The 22,429-nt window shown below is 39.3% G+C and overlaps 1 protein-coding gene across 7 annotated transcripts in view; it reads left to right on the forward strand.

Annotated features, from left to right (window-relative positions):
• ARHGEF3 (Rho guanine nucleotide exchange factor 3) overlaps positions 1 to 22,429 on the forward strand; it is a 111,189-nt gene that overhangs the window by 83,121 nt on the left and 5,639 nt on the right. For 5 of the 7 annotated variants that reach the window (XR_010433486.1, XR_010433487.1, XM_064667652.1 and 2 more), the window contains 6 exons: positions 12,418 to 12,525; positions 18,925 to 19,095; positions 20,069 to 20,131; positions 20,501 to 20,597; positions 20,697 to 20,773; positions 21,672 to 21,929. Coding sequence is in view for 5 of the 7 variants with exons in the window: in XM_064667652.1 (XP_064523722.1) it covers positions 12,418 to 12,525; positions 18,925 to 19,095; positions 20,069 to 20,131; positions 20,501 to 20,597; positions 20,697 to 20,773; positions 21,672 to 21,929 (774 nt within the window). In the remaining 2 variants the exon portion in view is untranslated. Of the gene's footprint in view, positions 1 to 1,621; positions 1,873 to 11,195; positions 11,523 to 12,417; positions 12,526 to 18,924; positions 19,096 to 20,068; positions 20,132 to 20,500; positions 20,598 to 20,696; positions 20,774 to 21,671; positions 21,930 to 22,429 lie in introns of those variants that run through there. The other 2 variants (XM_064667655.1, XM_064667657.1) reach the window with 2 other exon arrangements.

Genomic DNA, 22,429 nt, shown 5'->3' on the forward strand with positions numbered 1-22,429 from the left:
GCAGCATCTTGTGACAGGTACTTCTACTATGTATAACACAAAAAATGTACATACTTTCCTTTGCTCTGAATCTGTCACCATCTGGTTTAATCTGATGAACCATTTTACCCCTCTTATTGAATACAGTGAAAAATCATTCCCTGTTTCCTTCCTCTGTCACTCGTGGTTTGTAGGTTTTGGAAGCCTGCACTAAACTCACTCTTTTCTGATATGTCTTGTCTGTTTAACTGTTTCTACATGAAAGCTGTTCAGTGCCTCTTGTCAACACTTTCAGTGTCAGTGAACCTTGTCCTGTCCTCCTGTGATGGGGATGAGGAGTGTGGTACTGCACACAACTCTCCAAATGTTCAAATGCCACGTTTTCTTCTAGAATCATTGAACATCTAGAAGAACTGGTAACTTCGTTCCAGTGATTTTGCTGGAATTGTTGGGTTGGGAAACTAGTGGGGTTTTATTTTATAGGCAGGCTACCACAGAATAGAAAGGTGTGGCAGGCAGCAGGATAGCATCCCTGGCTGTACTGCAGGTGCTCCTGAAAAGACATAGGAGGGTAAATGTGAGAGCTGTCATGTGCTTGGGATACTGGTGAAGTGAAAGGACAGTGTCCAAATGAGGATTATGTTTGCCATTTGACTAATCTCACTCTAAAGTCATTGTTATCTGATTAACAGCCTGTAGGAAAATAGCTGCTTGTAAAGCCCACATCCATCATAGGATCTGCCTTTAAAACCAGTTTATTTTTTCAAGCTCTATGAAGTTATTCTTGGTTGTGCTGTTTCCCTTTGGCTGAAAATATCCTTCCCTCCTCCCCCATCCAGCTTCCTACTCAGTTTCCTTTTCCTTGTCTCCCATATAGTGTCTGTCAGATTGATCCTGTGTTGCCGACAGGGCCCTTAACGCTTCCTCTCTCTTTTCAGGAAATTTTCACTACCTTTGTTCTAAGGTAGCCATCAAACAGAATTTGCCTGGCTGCACAGACACTGAAATGCCCTAGGAGACACTCGAGGCAAAGGTGTTTTTCCACTTTCTCAGCTCGTTACAATGAGGGGTGCGAGCAGGGGAGCTCTTTGGTGGAACAATGGCAACAAAAGTGTGGAACTTAAAAAACACAAGAAACAAACTCCAGCTTGCCAAACAGGAAATAAACAACAATATGGGTGAATGAAAAAAAAATGGGAAAAAATAATAATAGGGGAAAAAAAAAGGCGGAGGGAGGGGGAGGGAGGATGAAAGCAGAGACATTGTGGCACCACGACACGATGCAGGTTCCCTCTCTGATCAGCAGGAGCAGAGCCACCGCAGTCCAGTCTGTATTTGAGACAGGACCGCTCATTTGGGAGCGCTGTGCCCTTTGGGACCGCTGCCAGTCAGTCTGCGCTCCTGTCGGACCCTCGGCTGCCCGAAGAGCCGGGCAGTTCTGCAGCGGCCCTGCGAGGAGCGGGCAGGGAGGTCACAGCACCCTGTCCGTGGGTGTGCCCGCCGTCAGTGGCCGGGCAGCGGTGCCCGTTCCGCCGCAGCAGCTCCGCGGCCACTCCCGGGGGTGCGGGGGCTGCCCCGCCCCGGCCCGGCCCCCGCTCCGCCCCCGCTGCCGGCGCTGCCGCTGCCGCAGTCGCGCCCCGGAGCCGGAGCGGGTGATGCGCCCCGAGCCTCGGGCCGGGGCACCGCGGAGCCACAGCGCTGCCGGGGGCCGGGCAGGGCCGGCGCGGCCGCGGCTGCACCCCCTGTGCTCGCACAGAGCCGGCGGTGAGCCCCGAAAGCGCCCCTCCCGCCGCCACCATGGTGGCCAAGGATTATCCTTTCTACCTGTCCGTCAAGAGGGCGAATTGTGCCTTGGAAGTGCAGACCGTGCCCAGCCCAGCTAAAGAGACCGAGGTACTTGATCTACTGGTTACACAGTTGCAGCTTTATTTTTCTTTATATTGCTCCGAGGAAAAGTAATGTGCTTTGAGAACGGGCTGCGATGTGTATATTCGGTCAGGCGTCTTTTACCGCCTTCTCTAGGTATTGAATTTCTTTTTGGAATAAAGCAAGAAACGGAATTTAGGTTTTTGTCACCTATTACTTGAAGAAATTAAAATTAGTCTTTAAAGTAGCTAATTGCGAAATACCTGTTTTAATAAATGATTTATTTTTATTTTATTCATGAACTAACTATTACTTACAAAGTGTTAAGCTTATGCAGGAACTGGGAGGGAACCTGAAAAATGGTGTCTTAAAACATTAAGTGTCTTTTCCTCATCAGCAGTAAACAGGAAACTAATCCGATGCACAATTAGCTGAAAACTCTGCCATACCAGCAGGTTGACTACTCTGGTTCTTAAAAATCATGAAAACCTTTCAAGTGACATTAAAAATCTTATTCATTAACCCAGATGACATACTCATTTGCAAAATTCTCAGAAATGCTGAAATGTTTCGGGAGCAAATGTTTGTGAAAGGCTTAAATATTGGATACCTTAGCTTAATATTGCTTTGTGTTTGGGTGGACAGTGACCTTAAGGATTCTGAGTGCTCTTGAGGAAGGATAACATTTCTGTCTGGAAGATTTTATCACTTAAATATATAGCTTCTTTATTAGTCTTGTTTGCTGAGTAACTTGAAGACAGCTTACTAAATTGGGTGCATTTAATACATCTCCATCAAAGATTAATTACCTCCAGCAGTTGAATAGACCTAAGGTAAAAGTAACATAAGCCCGGTGACCTTATATTTAATCGTGATGCTTAAGCTAAGCTAAGAACTAACTAGATGATGCTGCACTTTTGTTTTTCAGTGTACCTTTACATAGAGAGATTTAATTATTGTAGTTAAGCAAAGTGGAATTTTTTTCAACTGTGTGTTTTTGAAAAGTAACACCCTCTGTGTGTGTGTACGGGTGAATCTACCTAAAACACAAGCTGTTAAGTACCAAATGTCTCTCTTAAGGGTACTCATTTTACTAATCGTAATACTAAAGAAACATATTTTTAGCCTTTACTGCATGAAGGGGTTTTTTTGTGAATGAATGGAATTATCAAATCTGAAGAGTTGGAGTGTCGCTCTGTTACTGTTGGAAAAGCAGCTTGATTATAGTCAAATTTCAAAGACTCTGTGAAAGCTGAGAGCATGAGGAAGTATTGAATAACAGATGTGATCAATCAACATTACAATGTGCAAACAGCTTGTGTTTTATACGAGTAAGAAAATGCACCCTGTGCTTTCAGGCTATTTTCCGAGAGGAAGATGGACTTCCAGCATTCTGAAAAATAAACTTTAAAACATTCTATTTGTTTTAGGAGGGTAGGACCACCCACCACTCCAAAAATTTGGTTAAGGAAGCAGAAATAAAAGCTACTAATTGGAAAAGGCATTATAAGGACCTGTTTCTTTGAAATCTGTCAATATGCGGGAGAAAAATCCACGTTTCTTAAGCTCTAACATTAAGCTGTTCTTCCAGCCTCTCGTATTTACAAGGCCATTAAAGCTGTTGGGCGCCTTCTACCACAGTTCCCTGTTACTACACCAGAACGCTTGCTGTGTGCGGTTTAGGGACTTCTGCCTTTGAAAATCGAGTTTCATCCTAATTATTAACATGTGAAGTTGGTCGATTTATTGAATAACCCAACTTGTGTGTAACTGTTGATATTTTTGGAGTAGAACAGATTTTCTGCTGTATAGATGTTTTGAGGAACAGCTTAGTGGCAGAAAAGAGAACCGAGGTTTTCTACTTCAGTTCTTTCTTTAAGCCACACCAGCTCCCTTGGCATAAACTCTGTAGAAGTAGCACAGTCACAAAACAATGATAAGAAATTTCTGAACACTAAAAATCTGTATTCTGATAAAATGCTAATGTTCCAGTCAAAGTACAGTTAATTTATTATAGTTCTAAGTGCAGTTTAAGGGCAACAAACACTGCAGTACCTCAGCAAAGACTATAAGAATACACAATGATGTATGTAAACAGTGATGTTTACATACATCATTGTATGTTCTACACAAAATCCTGTAGTACAATTCTAGGTGTAAATAATACAGAGCTGTTGGGCTCTTTCAGCTTTTCCATAATTCAGAAATAGAGACAGTTAATGAACCTTAAAATTTGCTTGCTCTAAATTTTAAGAAGCCCCACACCTTTCCTGCTAATAAACACTATTTGCTATTTCACTGGTTAAAGTAGCTCCCTTCTCACCCTTTCTAAAGCAAACCCTCAGCTGGTGGATGGGCAGCAGGTGAGAAAGAGCATTCACAGTCACAGACTGAGGTTTAAAGGCCTCAGTGTGAAGTCATGGAAGTAACTCTTGAATTCCTCAGAGTAAGGATGTCCTGTTGTGCTGTACAAGCACCAACACAGTGCCTGGGTTTAGGCTCCAAAAACCACAACGGTGGCACAGAATTGCTTTGCATCTCCGCTATGTTGCATATCTGCTTACAGCTCTTATACTGCAGAAATCTTAGACCTAGGAATCAGGGCTGTTTGCAGTTTGTCTTTTGGTGTCTCCTGATACCCTCACAGCACTGAGGTGCAAGAGGTCCGAACTGCCTGCTGCTCAGGACGGGGTTTGATTCCACATAGGGAGTGAGGGAAGGCTGATGCGAAGGGGAACCCATGGGCCCCTAGGCCATGGCACATCATTAACAGGAAAACCAGGCATGGAGCCAGACGAGAGGGGCCAAAAGATTATGAGATAAACTCCAAGTCATGAATTTTCTTTGATCTTCATAAATGTATGTATTTCACTGTAATGAAATATTAGCAAGTTGCAGTTTTGGCATATTTCAGGTAAGTTCATGTGTAGTGTAATTGGAAACATGTCAAACCTCTCCACTTGGAATTGCTGATCTGTTCTGCTTAATGGCAGCGTGAAACAAACAGCTTGCCTTTATTTTTTCATTCAGTAACTCGCCATATGATGTCTGTGGGTTAATTGGCAGTCCAGGTTAATATCCAGTTTGTTCCAGAATGGAAAAGGTCTTTCTTATACTGCCTGTACAAGCAGCTTCTAATGAGAGGAAATGCAGAATTTAATCAACCCTACATTAGTTGTCTGGGTTTTTCAGGGTTTGTGTTGCTTGTGTTAATTCACCTCAGTGTGAGGTTTTTCTGTTAATTGGCCTTCATTTCCTAACTTCTGATAGATATATTGATTTCTAGGTATTGCAAATCAGTGATCAGTCAAGATAGCTGGATGCAACTTGTTCTTGTGCTACTGACACTGCAGTGGTTCTGTCCTGCACGAGGCAAATAAAATCGATGGTGACTAATGAGAGCATCCAGTGTGCGGGAGGAGTCAGTCCTTGAGGAGCACATGATGGGATAACATGCTGCAGACTTCAGCTTTTGTCTTTGACTGGGAATACTTCACCACTTCCCTAAATGGCTTTTCATTGTACCCCAACTATCATTTTCAGGTTCTCTTCTTTGATGTGCTGTGATTAAAACAAAGTGTCCCTGGATTTTGCTTTATTTGCTTGGTGGTTTTGTGGAGACTGACAGAGGAGGAATAACAAACCTCCTCCTGCTCCCATCAGGGAACTTTAGGTGGTGGATGGAACCTAATGGATTTGAAGGAAAGTGGAATCACTGACACTCACAATTTATTAGATGATTAAGTTGCCTTTATGTATCAATTTACTTAAATTTCTTGATAAATTGTCCTTGAGATGCTGGCAGTTTTACTGGTGGGATGCCTCTCCCAGGTTTTAGGATGGACCTGTGCATATGATTGTAGTTACCTTTGTGCAACACTGAACTTACTGAGAACTGCTTTAGAGTCACTTACTTTGTTTTTCTTGACCATAGGCCTCAGTTCTAGAAGAGTCAATGTTCTAGAATTTGCCAATCAGAATATTTCTAAGATGCTATGAAGCAAAGGAAAATTCTCTGCTGTTTCAAGTATAAAAAAGGTGTCTTTTTAGTGCCAAAATCAATTGAGAATGTTTTAGACTTGTTTGACTCTGAAGGTACCAAAGCCTTGAGATGCCTGGCTTAATTTATTTTTAGGTTAAATGCTGTGTTAAAAACTCTGTTGTAACATAGGTTGTTTTTTCTATTTTAACCTTTTTTGTTTGGTTTGTTTTTTTTATCCTGCTGAAGGTTAAATACTGATAATATCCTGTGGAACAAAGCTTGAATGTGGGGTTTTTTTTATTAAACTCCGAGTTTTGGGGGCATTTATTAGAACTGTTTAATCTGAGGCCAATTTAACTAGTAGCAGACTAATAAAAATAATATTGTTGGGCTTCCTGCCATGACAAATGTTGACTTACCCTTATAAAGTTGACTAAAAACTAATAACATTTAAAGTATAGGCATATGGAAATATAGCCAGTTACATGAAGTCTGAAACAGAGTGGTTCTGTTTGCGTTTGTTGGCACTGCTTGTGAATTGGGTTTTAAAACAAAGGTTACTGTACTGCTTCAATTTATAATGTCCTCCATTTATTACACTGTTAACGCTTTTGAGACTAATTTAAAACATTTTGCCCTAATGAATGCTTCCATAACACAGAATGAATGCTCTGGGTATCTGTTTGTCGTGATTCATATCAAAAAAAGGAAAAAAAAAAAAACCAACCCGGCATATTTTTTATAAAATGTGAAGCAAGTTAGAAACCCCAAATCCGGAATTACTGCTGTAAATAGTTGTCTCAGCACTGAACTCCGGTAAAGGAGGATGTTTTTAAGAGGCATTGCTGATTTCAGCTTTGTATGTGTGTTGAGACAAGGTTAGTTTGAAGGTAAATCCTTTGAAGGGATAAATTCTAATATTCTAAAACGCCAGGTTCCTGTACCAGTTTTCACACAGCACTGATCTTCTGCATTGCCTTAAAAACCTCTGTAAATTCCTTTTTTCTGAGTTTGGTTTTAAATACAACCAGAAAAATGAACACAATATAGTCACAGTAGTGCTGCAGACACAAGTGTAATGACTCCTCGGGGAAATATTTTCCCTTGTTTGTCAGATTCAGCACCAGTTCTCTGACATGGAGACTGTTGTTGAAGTTGCTGATAAGAGGTGGGAGAGTCAGCTGGAAAAATAATCATACCAGCAGTGACCATCCATTTGCTGTTCACTGGGAGGAAACCAGTGGCTGAGTCAGGGGCAGAGAGTGAACGAATTTTGAAGTGAGGTACTGGAGCAAGTGAAGATCTTTTAAACGGCACCTCAACTACTATTCAGTGTGTGTTATCCAGGTCATTGGTTCTGATGTTCTTAGGGCAATATGAAGGGAATCTGGCCTCATTCTTTTTGTTTGCTTTTGTTCGTTTTGATAGAAAATGAAAACCAGTCTTTTGCTAGAGCAATTTAGCCATCAAAGTGGGATAATTAAGCTGTGGGTGGCCTTGTTGAATGATAATGTATCAAAAACTGATTGATATCATTAAATGGATTTAACTCTGACACTCTGCTTTGAACTTTGGGAAAATTCCATTCTTTACACATACAACTAAAAGAGAGTGTTTTTTTTTTTTTTTTCATTTTGCAGATGAAGAGCACCAAAGCATTAGTTTCTTCCCCTAAATAGGCTACTAGAAGCTTTCCTATCTGTGTAGTGTGTTATTGGATAAATATATCCAATTATTAGGTGCCAGTTTTGCTAAAGGAGGAATAAAAATAACATCAACTTAGCTGTCAGTACACTGCAACTAATCTAAGTGCCTGATTCTTCAGAGGATCTTCTGCTTTATCATGCTTCTGTGGCTGTTGAATGCTCAGCTTGCCCCAGGAGTGGGTGCTGTGTGCTAAGATTCAGGCTTTCATCTGGTAATTCTCGTGTACCAGAGCCAAAAATAATGATACAAAAGTTACCTTTTTGCCAAGATGCTGTCATTTTGGAATGACCGTATCACAGTTTAGAAAGCAACACGTCACTCAGTTATGCAAGGCAAAAAGACATTTTACTGAAAAGGGAGTTGGCAGATCTTACCTGGGCTCCTTGTAGTGCTGTAGTTGCAGCTCATTGCTGTATGAGTTTTCCAGCTGTCCCACAGCAGAAGACTAATTTTTTGGGTTCTACATTAAAAGATAGAGCTTTCCTTGCTTACTCAGTAGTCTAAACCATTGGGTTAGAGTTTAATATATAGAAGATACTACAATTGTGTGTGTGTGTGTGTGTGTGTGTGTGTGTGTGTGTGTGTATAAAATCCACAGAGTAAATTACAATAAAGAAGCAATCTTCATACCCAATTAGAGAAATGGTGAGGCATGGCATCTTTGAAACTTATCTGATAGCTTCCCATCTTAAATTGGGATTATGCCATTGCGATTAGTCTTTCTTCCTACTAATTTTTCAGAAAAGTATATTATAAAAACATACTCTCTCCAAAGGACACAGTAGTTGTTTGAAATGTCCACTCTGGTTTTCAGAACCATCCATATTTTGGACACAGATTTGCTGCTCTAATCAGTTTGTTCACAGTTTCAAGTTCTTTCTGAAGCTCATATATACATGGTATTTCCCGCTTAAATTTTTTCCTCTCTGAATTCAAATGTTACCGAAGTCATCTTGAGTTCAAATATACAGCTCCCTCCAAAAGCCATCTGCTCTTTGTTCTAGCCTAGTCAGGTATTAATTTGATTTCACTTGACTGTTCAGCCTTTGAAGTTTGTGCACTCATGTTTCCCTCAGCTTTATTTAGCCTTATATCAAATTTAAAGCCTTGTCAGATTAACGTTACTTGTTCACATATACCGGCTCCACATTTTGGAAACTCTGCCAAACTGTAGTCTGGATTTTTTTTTTTTTTTAAACTTCCCATACTGTTTTGGCAAGCCTTCATGAGTTTGAAAATGCAGTCAAACATGCAATAATTTCAAAACTTTGAAATAAGATTTTTTTTTAATACCAATAATGACGACTTTAAAAAGTCAGGCAAAATATTAGAACTCCTGAATTTTTTGTGTCATAACCACTTCCCAGTCTGGACAGGTGATGGTGTTGCAACTGGATGGAGCCACTAAATCCTCTCTCTCAATCCCCTCTGCTTCTAACTTTCCCTGAAGGGGCAGGAGAGAGCAAGAGGGAATGGGGAGTGATGACTTTTGGTAGCTCTGCACTCAGAGATGTGTGCCTGGAATGTGATGTTCATTCTGCCTGTGCAGTATGTCCTTACTGGAGCCTCCTCATGCGAGGCAGACACAATTCTGCATTTCCACATGCTGAGATTCATACCCCAAAGGATTGTGGGACTACTGATTAACTGGAACATCAGAGATTTTTCAGAGACAAATTAGTAAAGTAATGAATACATTCATGAGGAATTCCTAGGTGCAAAGGCAGTTTATTATTTTTAAGATAAATTAATAAAATTGAAGAGGCTTGGGAAGCAGCATCTGGAGAGCAGCTCCCTGATCTTATGGGACTGATGTGCAAGTGCAGATTCTATTCAGTGTCTCTGGGTAAAGCAGAACAGTTCACGCAGTCTTCTCTTTCTATTTGATCTGCTGACTGTGAAGAACAGAGTCCTTGGTGAGAAAAACAGCCCCCTGTTTAAAACTTGCACTTGACTGAGGAATTTTCCCCTGTCCAGATAGTTGGCCTCAGTAGCTTGTTCAGCTTCTCTGTGGTGCTGGTTTGGAGACGTGACGCAGCTTGAGGGTGAGGGTGTTGATGGAAGGGGAGGTGGAGACAGAATGATTTTAGACCATACAGCAGAAATCCTATGACTGTCTTACAGTTTCACTATTACTATCTAATGGTTTTAGAATTGCTCCAGTAGTGCTACATTTTCATTGCACAGGCAAAGCCTTACTTGTACAAACTTCATTTTTCCATGGTAGAAGAGGTGACTCAGTGCTGATGATCTTTGTTGTTAGACTTCTCTGAAGGAGATGACATCTGGAACACTTAAGATTTGATGAGTTTCCACTTCCAGCTCGGTATCTTAACCTATCAGACAGTTTCTAATATAAGGTGAAAATCATGTTAGAAATATTCAAAAAAAGCTTTTTTCATACTTAACAACTTATGATTAACAAGATTTACTTTAAGAGCTCCTTGGTAAAAAGTCACAGGCTTCTGAAATTATCCTAAATAATGCTGTTTAAGAGAATCCTGTGGTAATGCTATTTTCTTTCCGTAAAATTGAATTCTTAATTTCAACTATGTATTTAGCTGTTTGGAATTCTGGTCAGAATTTTCAGTGTGAAATCAGAACACCATATGTTGCATGAGAAGCTCAAGATGGAGTGCTGACACAGGAGGGGTAGGACTGCAGTTACCTAACTTGGCTTTGCCTACTGGGAGCAGAGCTGGCCTCTGGAGGCTCTAAAAGAGCTTAATGTTTTCTGATGGTGGCTGAAACTGGAGTTTGTTGTCTTAAACATCAGTTTCTGTTTTCAGTGAGGTTTTGCAGCATGAATGTTAGTAAAACTATACTGCCTTGGCATTTTTCTCCTTGAAATGGATGGGAGATGGACTCCCCAGCCTGTATAGATACTGGAGCTTGCCCTGACCCAGGTGCAGCACCTTGCACTTGATCCTGTTAAGCCTCAATTTTTTTTCATGAGTTTTGTCTTTATTCCTAGAACACACACACATTGCAGCAAAGCTGTGAGATACCAGAAAGGACACGGCAGTGAAGGAGGAGTAATCTTTTCTATTAATCCTAATCCTTCTCTCTCTTTCTTCTGAAAGTCCATACAACCTTGATTGCCAGGTTTTGCTTTCGAGCTGGGCTGTTGATGCCTAAGTACCCTTTGCTGCTCAGGTAGAGCTGCTGGCACAGGCACAGGCTGTGCTGCTGGCATGGCACTGCCCAGCTCTGGCTGGGGCGTCGTGTCCTTCCACTGCAGTGCAGCACAGTCCCGAACGAGCAGCTCTGCCATGGGATATTATCTGTGCACCAGCACTAGCATTCTGAATTATCATAAAAAACAAACAGCTGATGATGTGCCACCAGTTAGAGAAGAATTACAGTGGAATCTCATGCTGCTGGTGCTGCTGTAGATAAGTATGCTGGTGGTGCTGCAATGACGTAAAAAATACTCTTTCTAAAACCTGTCTCAAAGACGTGGTTGCTGAAAAGGAAGGGTTATGAATAACAGTGCAACGGTGAAGATAAGAATTTAACGTGATTTAGGCTGCTACAGTTCTTTAATGCCAGGTTTCATGTGTGATGGAATACATTATTTTTGCTAGAGGGTTAAACACTTTGTCGCTTATCTCAGCTGGCTTTTATGGATTTCCAGGTCTGCCTGCTGAGAAGTAAATTAAATGTGTAGCTGCTTCTCACCTTTCCTCTGTTGCTGCACTAATAGAAGAGAATTTTTCTTGCCAGTAATACAGATGGTGATCTTCGCTCCTGAGACTTATTTTTTGGTATTAGAAAGGTTGACAAATCTGCATTATTTCCGGAAGGATTTATATTTCTGAAGAAAAGGATAATAGGCATGCTTCATTTTCTTAAAGCTATGCCTAGGCAATTGGAGGCATAGCAAGCCTACACAAACCTTATAAGCATGGCTGAAAAAGAAAGATGAACTACTTTAGGATGTCCTTGAAATATGGTGTTGGATAGGTTTTTTAACTTCACTTGGAAGGTTTGGCTCTTTTTCTGTCAAAAGTTGCCTTTTGCATGTGCTGTTCAGAATCTTTTAAATGTCAGATGGAGGTTAGGAAGCCAAGGGTAACTGTTCTATTTTTATGTATTTATAACCACCTTTTTCTTGTGTTACGATTTCTGTTGATTTTTTTTTAAAATATATATCTGCAGGACAATTAGCATATTATTTTGAAGTAGTTATATATTACTTTAAGTGCTGTTGTGCTGTTGAAAGTATACATGAAAAGAAAAATATTTAATTAAATGCTATATGGTAGATTTTTGTTTCATTTTCATTTATATTTTATGCAAAAAATAAATATATATAAACATGCTACTTATGTGTTTGCTTGTATATGTATTTCTATAGGAATATGAATTCAAAGACAATGAGACTTAGAGATTTTTGTCTGAATTATATTTTCTGGAATAAAATACATTTAAATGAATAGAGTCACATGCTGACAGTGTCAGAGGCACAGAAATAAACAGACTTGTTTTTATTTGAAAGTATTCCTTTCAATGAGATTATCACGATGTGCATTAGCTGCAGAGCACTGCTGAAATTTTTTCTTTGAAGAATGAGTTAATATAATGAAATTATTTAATCTTTCTTTACCTTCCTCTCTCCCTCTGCTCCCAGCCATGCCAAGTCTCCATCATGACATTTTCCAGCTGTTTTAGGACCTCTATGTACCAGCCAAGAGCAATCTATCACTGTCAGTGCTTAAAGCTGCTGTTGTTTATTTACTGCCCTAATTATGGGCCAGGTTTGCAAACTGGCTTGTTAGAAATGCTTTCTTAGGAAAATCAGTAAAAGCTCAGCAATCTTTGTTTAATTTTACTCACACTCTCCCCATTTTTTTCCTTCCCTCTCTCTCCCCCTGCTACAGGAGCCCAGTAACAAACGGGTCAAGCCGCTTTCCAGAGTCACATCCCTGGCCAATCTCATTCCTCCTGTCCGTGCCACTCCACTGAAGCGCTTCAGCCAGACACTGCAGGTAATGGCAGCAGGTCCAACTCTGCTGAAAGGGGTATGTGGACACAGCCACAGTTTTTTTGGGTCCCTGGGAATGGGTGATGCACATACGCACACACCCCACTGTGATGTGCCAAACAAGTTCAGGGAGCTTGTGAATATCAAGTCACTCAGCTTCAAACTCACAACTCTCACCTCAGAAAACCACTTTTCTGTCCAGATGATTAATGCTTTTCAATTCCCAGTAAGAAAACTATTGCACCTGTAGCATATAAAAATGGTTTACTAAACGATTACAATTGCTTTTAAAATTTGATGAAGATAATGTTCCATGACACTTTTCTATTAATTTTGGTTGGTTTCTTTGAAAGTGTTATTTTTGGTATAGTTGGTCATGTAGGACTGCTAAATTTCCTTCTGTGTAGTGAACTTTGACCTTGCCTAAACAAAAGAGTTAGTTAACAACTGGAAATTTCCAAGTCGTTTTCCAAAGCTGCTGCTGAAAACTAGTAAAGGGTAAGCAAATTTTAAATGCAGTTTCTGTGTTACAGATTAGGTGCATAGTATTTACCATACTTAGAGAGTAATGGAACTTTAGTTTATAAAGCATTTGTGCCTTCAGACCTAGAGACTGCGAAATATTTGGGTGCTCAACTCCTAATGGCTCTGCCGAGTGCCAGCTGGGAGCTGCAGCACTGCTGTGGGTCTGGCCTAGAAAGCCAGACTGTTTCCTCTTTAAAACAGTTTATGTAAGTAAGCACGTATAAGATCTGAAGAACATTATTTAACAACCTTAATTTCTTTGAGAGGAAATTTAAAAATAACTTGAATGTATTAAAAATGTTCTAATCAAAATCAGCTAAACTAGAGCATTACTGAAGCTACCTGTTAAAGGAGGAAAGGAAAGAAATAAAACTTCAGAGCAGGGAGTCTTATGACAAATAAAAAGTCATGGGAAAGGACCCTATTTTTCTGTGGTGGTAATTATCTAGAAAACAGATATTACAAGGTTTTTCTAACATTGGTTTTCTTGTCTTCGGTTCCTCCGGTGTGTGAAGTGCAGACATTGGACAGAAAAGCCGCGTGTGCAGGGCTGGAGGAACAGCAGAATGTCTGCACAGCCCTCGGCCTGGGCTTGGGCCAGGTGGAGTCTGGCGTGACTCGAGCAGAGATGCCTGTATTCCCTGGGGTGTATAAATCTCCTCCATAGTCTACCTCCAGGAAAAATTGGCCCTGCTCTGAAAGGGCTGCATTAGTTCCAGTGGCGAGGAGTGTGGAAAGTGAATTAATTTTTGGCTAAACTGCAGCTGAGTGAGGCGCTTCCCTTTTCCCAGCCTTACACAGCTGTTGGCCTCATTGAGGTACCTGTGCTATTGTTCTGCAGTGAATGCCTCTGCCACTGTACACAGTTTCCAGTACAGTATTGTCTTTAATAAAGTCCTTTTAGACTATCCAAAACAACTGTCCTTTCATGTGTGTAGTAGCAGCTTCTTGAGATGAGAGCTGCATAAATGTGTTTCAGGGCAAATTTTGTCAAAAATAGGAGAGAAAATAGTGGCTTTGCAAGTCCTGCTGTTGCAAGCATTTCTGTCTTGCTCTGTTCATAATGACTATAAGAATATATTTTAATTAACTATCTGCTTCATTAAGCATATTAAACAGTGATGTTATTCATACCAACCCCTATAACTATGTGCTTGAAGGAGCTGTGTTGAGAAATCAGCTTGTGTATTCTCTAAATCCTGGGTCTGAATCCATTTCCAAGTGATGAATGCTGGTGATGTCCCTCAAGACTGCCTTCATAGCTGGCTGTAAATTGACTTCTTATCTGATTTTGTCAGTAACTATAGAACAGGGACAAAAAAGACTGACCTTGTGCTCAGGTATCCCACTTGGAATTATTTAGAAACATTCTGGGAAGCACATATAGCTATTTCACTTTATTATGTATTGACATAGCTGTCATTGTGTCTTATGAACAGTTTAGAGCAGGATTTCTTTTCATGGTGTAATTTCCTGTAAAAAAACGTAAAAAGTTGATTTTTCTTACTGGGTGAACTTTAATGTATCTTCACTATTATTTCAGTCAAAACCAGCGTCTCCTCTTGCATTGCTGCTTAGATCTTCCATGTCAGTAAAATGAAGTACTATCATCACCACAACAGGCCAAATAAATGACTTCTTCCCCTGGAAGAAAACAAAACAAAGCCAACAGAACATCTATCTAAAAAGATTATTCCAACAGCATCAGTAAAAGGAATTAGAAAGTTCTGAGATTCCTTTATGGCATTTCAAACAAACCTTCTTACACATTCTTCTGAATGGAAGATACATGTAAGAGGAAAACAGTTTATTATGGATAATTTTCCTTACCTCTGTAAATGTATCTTCCATTTTATATTAATGGACTTTCAGCATGCAGGTTGAAGACAAACATCTCTGTGTCTGGGATTCGTGTAGTATCTTTTAAGATATGTTCTTAGCAGCTTTTCATGTTTTGCATATTTTATTGATTATAGCAGTATCTGATTATTTTTGGGTATACTCAACTTTATTACAATTGTCCACTTATTTTCAATACTTTTTCCATAAGGATTCCAAGTAACAAACACATAAAGTTGTTTTGGTTTTCTTTCTGGACTTTTTTTTTTTGACTCTTTGTAGTTTTTTTGTTTCTGTCACATAGAGCACTGTCGAGTAGGTGACTAATACAGTGCTGTCAGCTTCATCTCTGACAGCCTGTCTGTGTATCTGCAGGGTGCCTCATACTAAGCAGGTATTCTTATTTGTTCATCCACCTGGGAAACCAGTTTATTTTATAGCTATATATTCAGTCTCTATCAAGACAGACTAATGATTGTGATGATCTGCTTGGTCTTATTCACAGCTGTGCTGTTCAGCTTAAAAGCTGAAAATAGGATCAGAAAAAGAACTCCAGCTGATGCTGAAGAGAGAAATGGAAGTCTGGCTGGCTTCCTCTGCAGCTTCAGTCTTCATCAGTGTGTCTTGAATTTAAGTAGGGAGTCCAAATTATTTTTATCTGTCTTAGGACACCGGAAATTTCTAACAATCCCAAAGAAGAAAACTCTTTTTAACATCAGTCCTGAATGCCGGGGCTTTGATCAGTAGTGCCCTTTTCACGGCACATGAAGCTCTTTGCTTTACTGCAGCTGAAATTAAGGTTTGCTAATTGCATCAATTAACATCAGGAACACATAGACCCTTCATAGCAACAGTCTTGTAACAGCCAGGGAAAGCTGTTGCCATCAGAGAAATACAGTAAACAAAATGAGGGGTTGTGTCTGGATTCTTCCCTGGCTCCTTTAGTTTTGGAGTTTTTGGAGTTCTATGAAAATTTTAATCACCACAGATGGCCATAATTTTTAAAGAGTGTCTGGGACATGTTTTTTAAGGAAGCCAGAAACTAGGAAAATATTTTTAAAAGACTGTAGATGTAGAAGGGCTGTTCTGACATTCCTGCAGTTCCTTCATGGGATTCTATCACATGACTGATTTTTCTTTTCTTTTTTTTCTTTTCCCTTCTTGGCAATTACCAACCAAAGACGCCATCAGAGTACTTGTTTTTAAAACTTTTTGGTGGAACTTCACTTTAGGGCTCTGTTCCATTAAATAAATACCCTCAGTCCTGTGCCCCTTACATTACTTTTCTCAAAGCACTGTGTGATATGAGTTTGCTGTTATGGCTGTGTGCCATTTTATAACATGATGCAAGACATTGTTAAAAGGTTTCAAAATCGAGGCATTTACTTTAAAAATCCATCTCTCTGGTGCTGTTCATTACAAGTGCTTTCTTCATTCAACATAAAAAAGGAGCTATCTCCTGGATGGGAATGCATGGAAAGGGGCATTCCACCTTGGGGCATGGAATGTTCTGCTTAGTTGCATTCTCCTGGTGATTTATGGATGCAATGCACCTGCCTCTTTTCCCTAATCTTCTTGTTTGCCTGTGAATATAACAGGTTCCATGATTCCTTGTTATAACAAGTGTAAATTAAGCATACAATTTCACAGGTGTTTTTGTATCTTCTTAACTCTTGAAGGAAGACTAGCACCTGACTTGCAGAGGTTTGGAAGGTTTGTGTGTGTGTGTTTATTTTTGAGGGGTTTGTCAATTCCAAGTGGGACACAGAATGGCTTCTTTTAAAAGGCATGGGTTTTATTTATATAATATGTCTTCTGCTATTGTAAAAACATACTGTTTTTATAGGCATTGTTTGCATTTTATGGGCTGTTATCTTTAGAGGAGTATTTTAAGTCTTATGCTTTGTATGTGGTGCTTTCAACCTGGAAATGAGGAGAATTTATTTTGTTTTAAATATTCTTACCCAAGGCAGTTGAAAGATGATTCTGTTATGTAAGGCACATTTTAAATAACAACAAAAGTGTAGAGTATTTCAACTATGTGAAATAGTTAAGGCATTTCAGAGGTAGGACCTCAAAAAGAAGCCTCTAATTTTAATGAAGGAAGAAAGAAATCTTTTCAAAATAGCAGAGTAAGAGCATGAAGTATCCATCCTTAGCCTGAACTCTTAAAAAGAGTCTACAGGCAAACAGAACTCTCAAGTCTCCCTTAAAATTGGCTTTATTGAATTTTAGGATCAGACCACATAGTAAATACAGAGATGCTGGTACCCATTGGTGGAGTTTAGAGGCTCCAGAAGTACTAATAAAGATTCCACAGTAGTAGAACCAATAGTGATTATTTCAGTTTGCTATCTGCTAGCACTGATTGTTAATATAGTTCTTCAGCTGCTGAGAAGTAAAGCAGGAGCAAATGGTGTGAAAAGAACCTGGCTTGTTCCTTGTCATAAACATTAATATCTGAATATTGACATAACTTTAAGGAACAGTTTGTTCTTCTCATTTCAGTCAGCTACCTATTTCACACCTTTCTATGTGGATTAGTTTCCTGATCCATACATCTGAAGAGGCAGGATGTAACCAGTTGAAAAGGTTTCTCCATGTATCAAAACCAGTTTGGTCAGTTAGAGCATTATGGCACTAATTATTTAATCCTCTTATGGACATATCTGTAGTGATGATACCTATCAAATCCGTGATGATTGACAGTTAAAAACCAAAAGTGATGCTTTCAGGTATTAAGACACTTATTAAGGTAAAAGAAAAGGTTTTGAAGGGGAATCTCCTTTATGAACCCTCTTTCTGCCCAATTGAGAAAAGTTTTTTTTTCTTAAACCTGTAATATGTCTTTGATATAATGCACACTTTCATCTGATATCCTCGAGGTGTAGGACCTATTGCTTTTCAGTAGACATCTTTGAACACTCCCACCCCTCAAAATAAGTTAAACCCAACAATTCTGTTGACTTTCAGTTGATGCACAAGACAAGTTTATCTGCCAGATTTTGCTGTCTTAGCTTTCCAGAGGTTCTATGTAACAATTCTTTCTTTCAAAATTAACCAAAAAAGTATTCATAGAGTTTACTCTCTAAAATTTGCATTGATTCTAAATTTTTAAGTATCAGGGATCTAATGAGGCAGATATGTGTAATGCATGAATAATTTCTGTTTACTGAATTGAAACTCTGATCAGTTATGTTAATTTAGTGTGTTGGACCATTCTGTTGCCCGTAACCAAAAAAAACCACAAACCAACAGAGTGCCGGTTTATGCGGTGCTTTATTCAGGGCCCGGGAACCTGCGGACTAACGTCCCAAGTCAGGATTCCGAAGACCCTCATTCTCAGTTCAGCTTTTATACACAAACAAGTTTACGTGCAGTTTCCACAGCAAAACAGTTACAGTTTCCACAGCAAACCAGGTACAGTTACAAACAAGCTCATACTTCATACTGATAACAATTAATAATCATCTACTCTAATCATAAATCTACTTAAGTTGTCTTACTCCTAGAAACTGTTTAACAGACCCTTACCACATCCAAGGTAACAAATCATTATATACATGCTTGACTAAATCCTTTGATTATTGTTTCCACTTCTTCAGCACAACACTCCATGCTCACAAACAAGGTTGCTAACTTACTACTTTGGAGTGTTGCTTTCTAGGCCTACTCTCTTATTAAGCCTTAGCCATTCTACGACCAATTGCTAAACTTCAGTTATTTTGCAACAATTCTGCATTGTCCCTGTAGTTCAGTCTTGTTGCATGGTATATGAATGCATTGCATAGGTTTTGAACATGTTGAGGGCAGGACATGGACATAGTTCACTGCAGGAATTGGAGGTACTGGCCTTCCATGAAGATGTATTAAAATAATTTTTCTTACATTCCCAGTACTAAAACTTCTGTGAAGTTCAAAGTAAAAACTAATATTAGATAATATATTTATTGCACTGAACTGTGTATATAAATTCCTTAGAAAACAAGAAAAGTGCAGCTGTTCTAACCATAAACCCAATCCCTCCCCGTATCCGCAGCGTTCCATCAGTTTCCGCAGTGACAGTCGCCCGGATCTGTTCAGTCCCCGGCCCTGGGCTCGGAATGTGCCCTCTGCCAGCACCAAACGGAGGGACAGCAAACTGTGGAGTGAGACCTTCGATGTGTGTGTCAATCACATGCTCACAGCCAAGGAAATCAAGCGGCAAGAGGTCTGTGTTGTTTTGTAACCGTAAGTTGCGTGTTCGAAAGTTGCCTGTAAAGTATGGAGTTGGGAATTCTAGTAGGTGTTGGGATGGCACTTGAAGCTTTCCTGCAATTAAATGGAATATCACCACTCCACTAGAAGAATTCCATCCCTAGTCTTTAGGACTCAACCTATATTAGATTAATATATTCTTCAAAAAAATCAGCTCATCATATTTCCTTCATAAATGTGAAGTGACTGAGATCTGTTGTCCTGTCAGGGGCTGCATGTGTGTCCCTGTTCTGTGTGACACTTTCTGTGGTCCTGGTTGATATTTTGGTGTTTCATGTTATCCAGCAGTGCTAGAGGAGCAGGAACAGGTATTCAGCAAGCAATGCATACACACAGAAATGCACCATCATTTCCCCTGTTGGAAAAGACTGTCTTTGAGGAAGTTTCCAGTGCTAGAAAGATGACATACTGATCAAAAGATGTCTTCCAAAACAAAAAGAGTATGTCAGTGGTTTTAATGTGTAGTACATGACAAAGTCTAAATAGTTCATATTGCAATCAACACAGAGCTCCTACAGAAGCAAGCTTTTTTTATTTTCAAAAGAAATTTTGGGTAGTATCAACAAAGCTTATAACAATCTCTGAGAATACTTCAGGCACTGAGTCATAAATCAAACAAAAGTAGTGCCAAGCATTTCTTGTGCAGATTTTAACAATGTACAAGAATTCATAGGAAATAACTTCTGTAATTGAGAACTTCAAAGGCAGCTTATTGAAAAATAAACTGTAGAAACTGTTTGCACAGTGTAGCAGTCATTGCTGTCTTGGGGCAGAAGCCAGGACTCTTGATACAGCCCAAATAAGTGAGCTGTATTCCAGGAACCAGCTACGTGGTATTAAGACATCTGGTCAAAATATAACATCAATTCAGTAAGTGGAGTATAGATTAAACAAAGATATTTAGAATACTTGTGTCTGTTTTACAGGCAATCTTTGAACTTTCCAAAGGAGAAGAAGACCTGATAGAAGATCTGAAGTTGGCAAAAAAGGTATGTTTATTAAAAAAACCCCAAACAACCCAAAACCACAAAACACAACAAACAGTATTAATTGGTTCATAACACTTTAAAAATAATTTTTGATTTTTATAATTGCTAAGACAGTAAGGGAGGGAAGAAACCCAAAGCTTATTTCTATCTTCCCATTCTTTCTGAAACACTTAAATGTGCTGCTTTCCCCACCCTCCTAAATATGAAATCGATAATTTTAATATATGGTTATGAAACTTCAAAATATTCTTAGCAGTTGGTCTGTATTCTTAGCACTTGGTCTGGTTTTACTTACAGGGAACTTGAAATACTAATTTTTCAACTACCAGTGATATATTAATTACAGAACTCCCTTTTTTTTCTTTTCAGGCTTATCATGACCCAATGCTTAAGCTTTCCATAATGACAGAGCAAGAGTTGAACCAAATTTTTGGAACACTGGACTCCCTAATTCCTCTACATGAAGGTAAAACTCAAACAGTCTTCGTCTGCATTGCTACTACACGTAGATTTAAAGTCACCTGGTTTATTAAGTGAGGTTTCTCTTCTTTTTTCTAATGATCAGATCTTCTTAGGCGACTTCAAGAAATCAGGAAACCTGATGGATCAACAGAACACGTTGGCCACATCCTTGTGGGTTGGGTAAGGCAGAGTTCATAATCAGTTTTGGGGCTTTAGCTTGGAGCTGTAACATAGTTTTTATCAGACAAATTCCTTTTCATATCTAGCATAACATGTCAAAAATATATTCTCAGAATTTTTTTAAAAGGTAGGGCAACTATTTAGAGATATAATGGAATATTTTCTGTTTTCAGGGATTTTCCATGAGAAGATTTAGACTAGGACGTTGTTTTTAAAGCTTTTGCTCTTCAGGAGACAAGCCATATTTAATATACTTTAAACAAAAATGGAGAGGCAGATTAGAGTTTGTCTTATGTAGGTCATTTTAGAATCTGCCCCCATTTGTATTCTGGTTTTCTTGAAAAGTCACATTGTATAAGGGCACCCTACAGTTACTTTTGAATGCCATTCTGTTCCAGTTGTCAAAGTTGTTTTGTATTTTTTTTTTCAGATTTAAGGCACAGTTTTGTTGTCTTAGTTTGGTTAAGGTTCTTGAGGGCAATATAGAAGTTTGACTGTAGAATTTTGCATATCTAAAAAAGGCCAGATTTGGGAGTACTCATTCCTAGGCTTTTATTCCCATTCACAATTAACATCAGGCCTCTGTATTCAACTATTGCCTGCATTAAGTAGTTCTCAGTCTTAAGCCCTTGATATTTTTAATGCTTTGAAATAGTATTGGAGATCTTTAGGCACTGAGAGATGAGGAAGTGCTTCTAAATTACTGAAATTTTGAACAAGGTCTGAGGACTCTTGTAAAACTTATATATGTTGGAAATGCTATCATCAATAAATTGTGGATAAATCTCCAGCTACAAGAGTCTCGCTGTGAATTTCTGAGATCCTGAATCACTTGAAACTTTCAGTAGAGCAAACTGGGCTTTGCTTCAGCTGCAGAATAATTTCTTCCTTTCCTCAGCTTCCATGCCTGAACTCCTATGACAGCTACTGCAGCAATCAAGTAGCAGCCAAAGCTTTACTGGATCACAAGAAGCAGGATCACAGAGTGCAAGATTTCCTGCAGCGCTGCTTGGAGTCTCCTTTCAGCCGCAAACTGGACCTTTGGAATTTCCTGGACATCCCAAGAAGCCGTTTGGTTAAATACCCATTACTGCTCCGAGAAATTCTGAGACACACACCAAATGATCATCCAGATCAGCAGCACCTTGAAGAAGCTGTGAGTTACTGTTGGGTTTGGGTTTTTTAGGAGATAAAGCACTTTTAGGTTATTAATGAATGCTACATAAAATACAAAAATGCAAATACTTAATATGTACACCTGAAAATAATACATGAAATATCTAGCACCACTCCCCCAGGTAAAACCTATTTCAATAGCAAAGTGATACTAAAAAACAGTGACAGGATGGAAGGTGTTTTACACAGGTCTTGTCTGATCCTTGTCCATTTTGTATTTACCCTTCAGTGTTGTTTTCCAGTCTAATCTAAGTGAAGTGAAGTGGAGATTTCTTTTCAGGTTTTAGATCACTCAGATAAGTTTTACTCCCTGGCTTGAGATCTCTGAATCTTTGAAGCAATTTGTGTCATAAATTGTGTATCTGCCAAGTTAAATTGGGAAACAAAAATGACTGTATGTGGTTGGCTCTTAACACTGTCCAAGGCTTATGAAGTATGTTTGTCTTCCTGGCTGGCCATCTGCTTTAAGCACCTTGGGCC

Source organism: Pseudopipra pipra, chromosome 11 (genome assembly GCF_036250125.1).
Source record: "Pseudopipra pipra isolate bDixPip1 chromosome 11, bDixPip1.hap1, whole genome shotgun sequence".
NCBI lineage: Eukaryota > Metazoa > Chordata > Aves > Passeriformes > Pipridae > Pseudopipra > Pseudopipra pipra.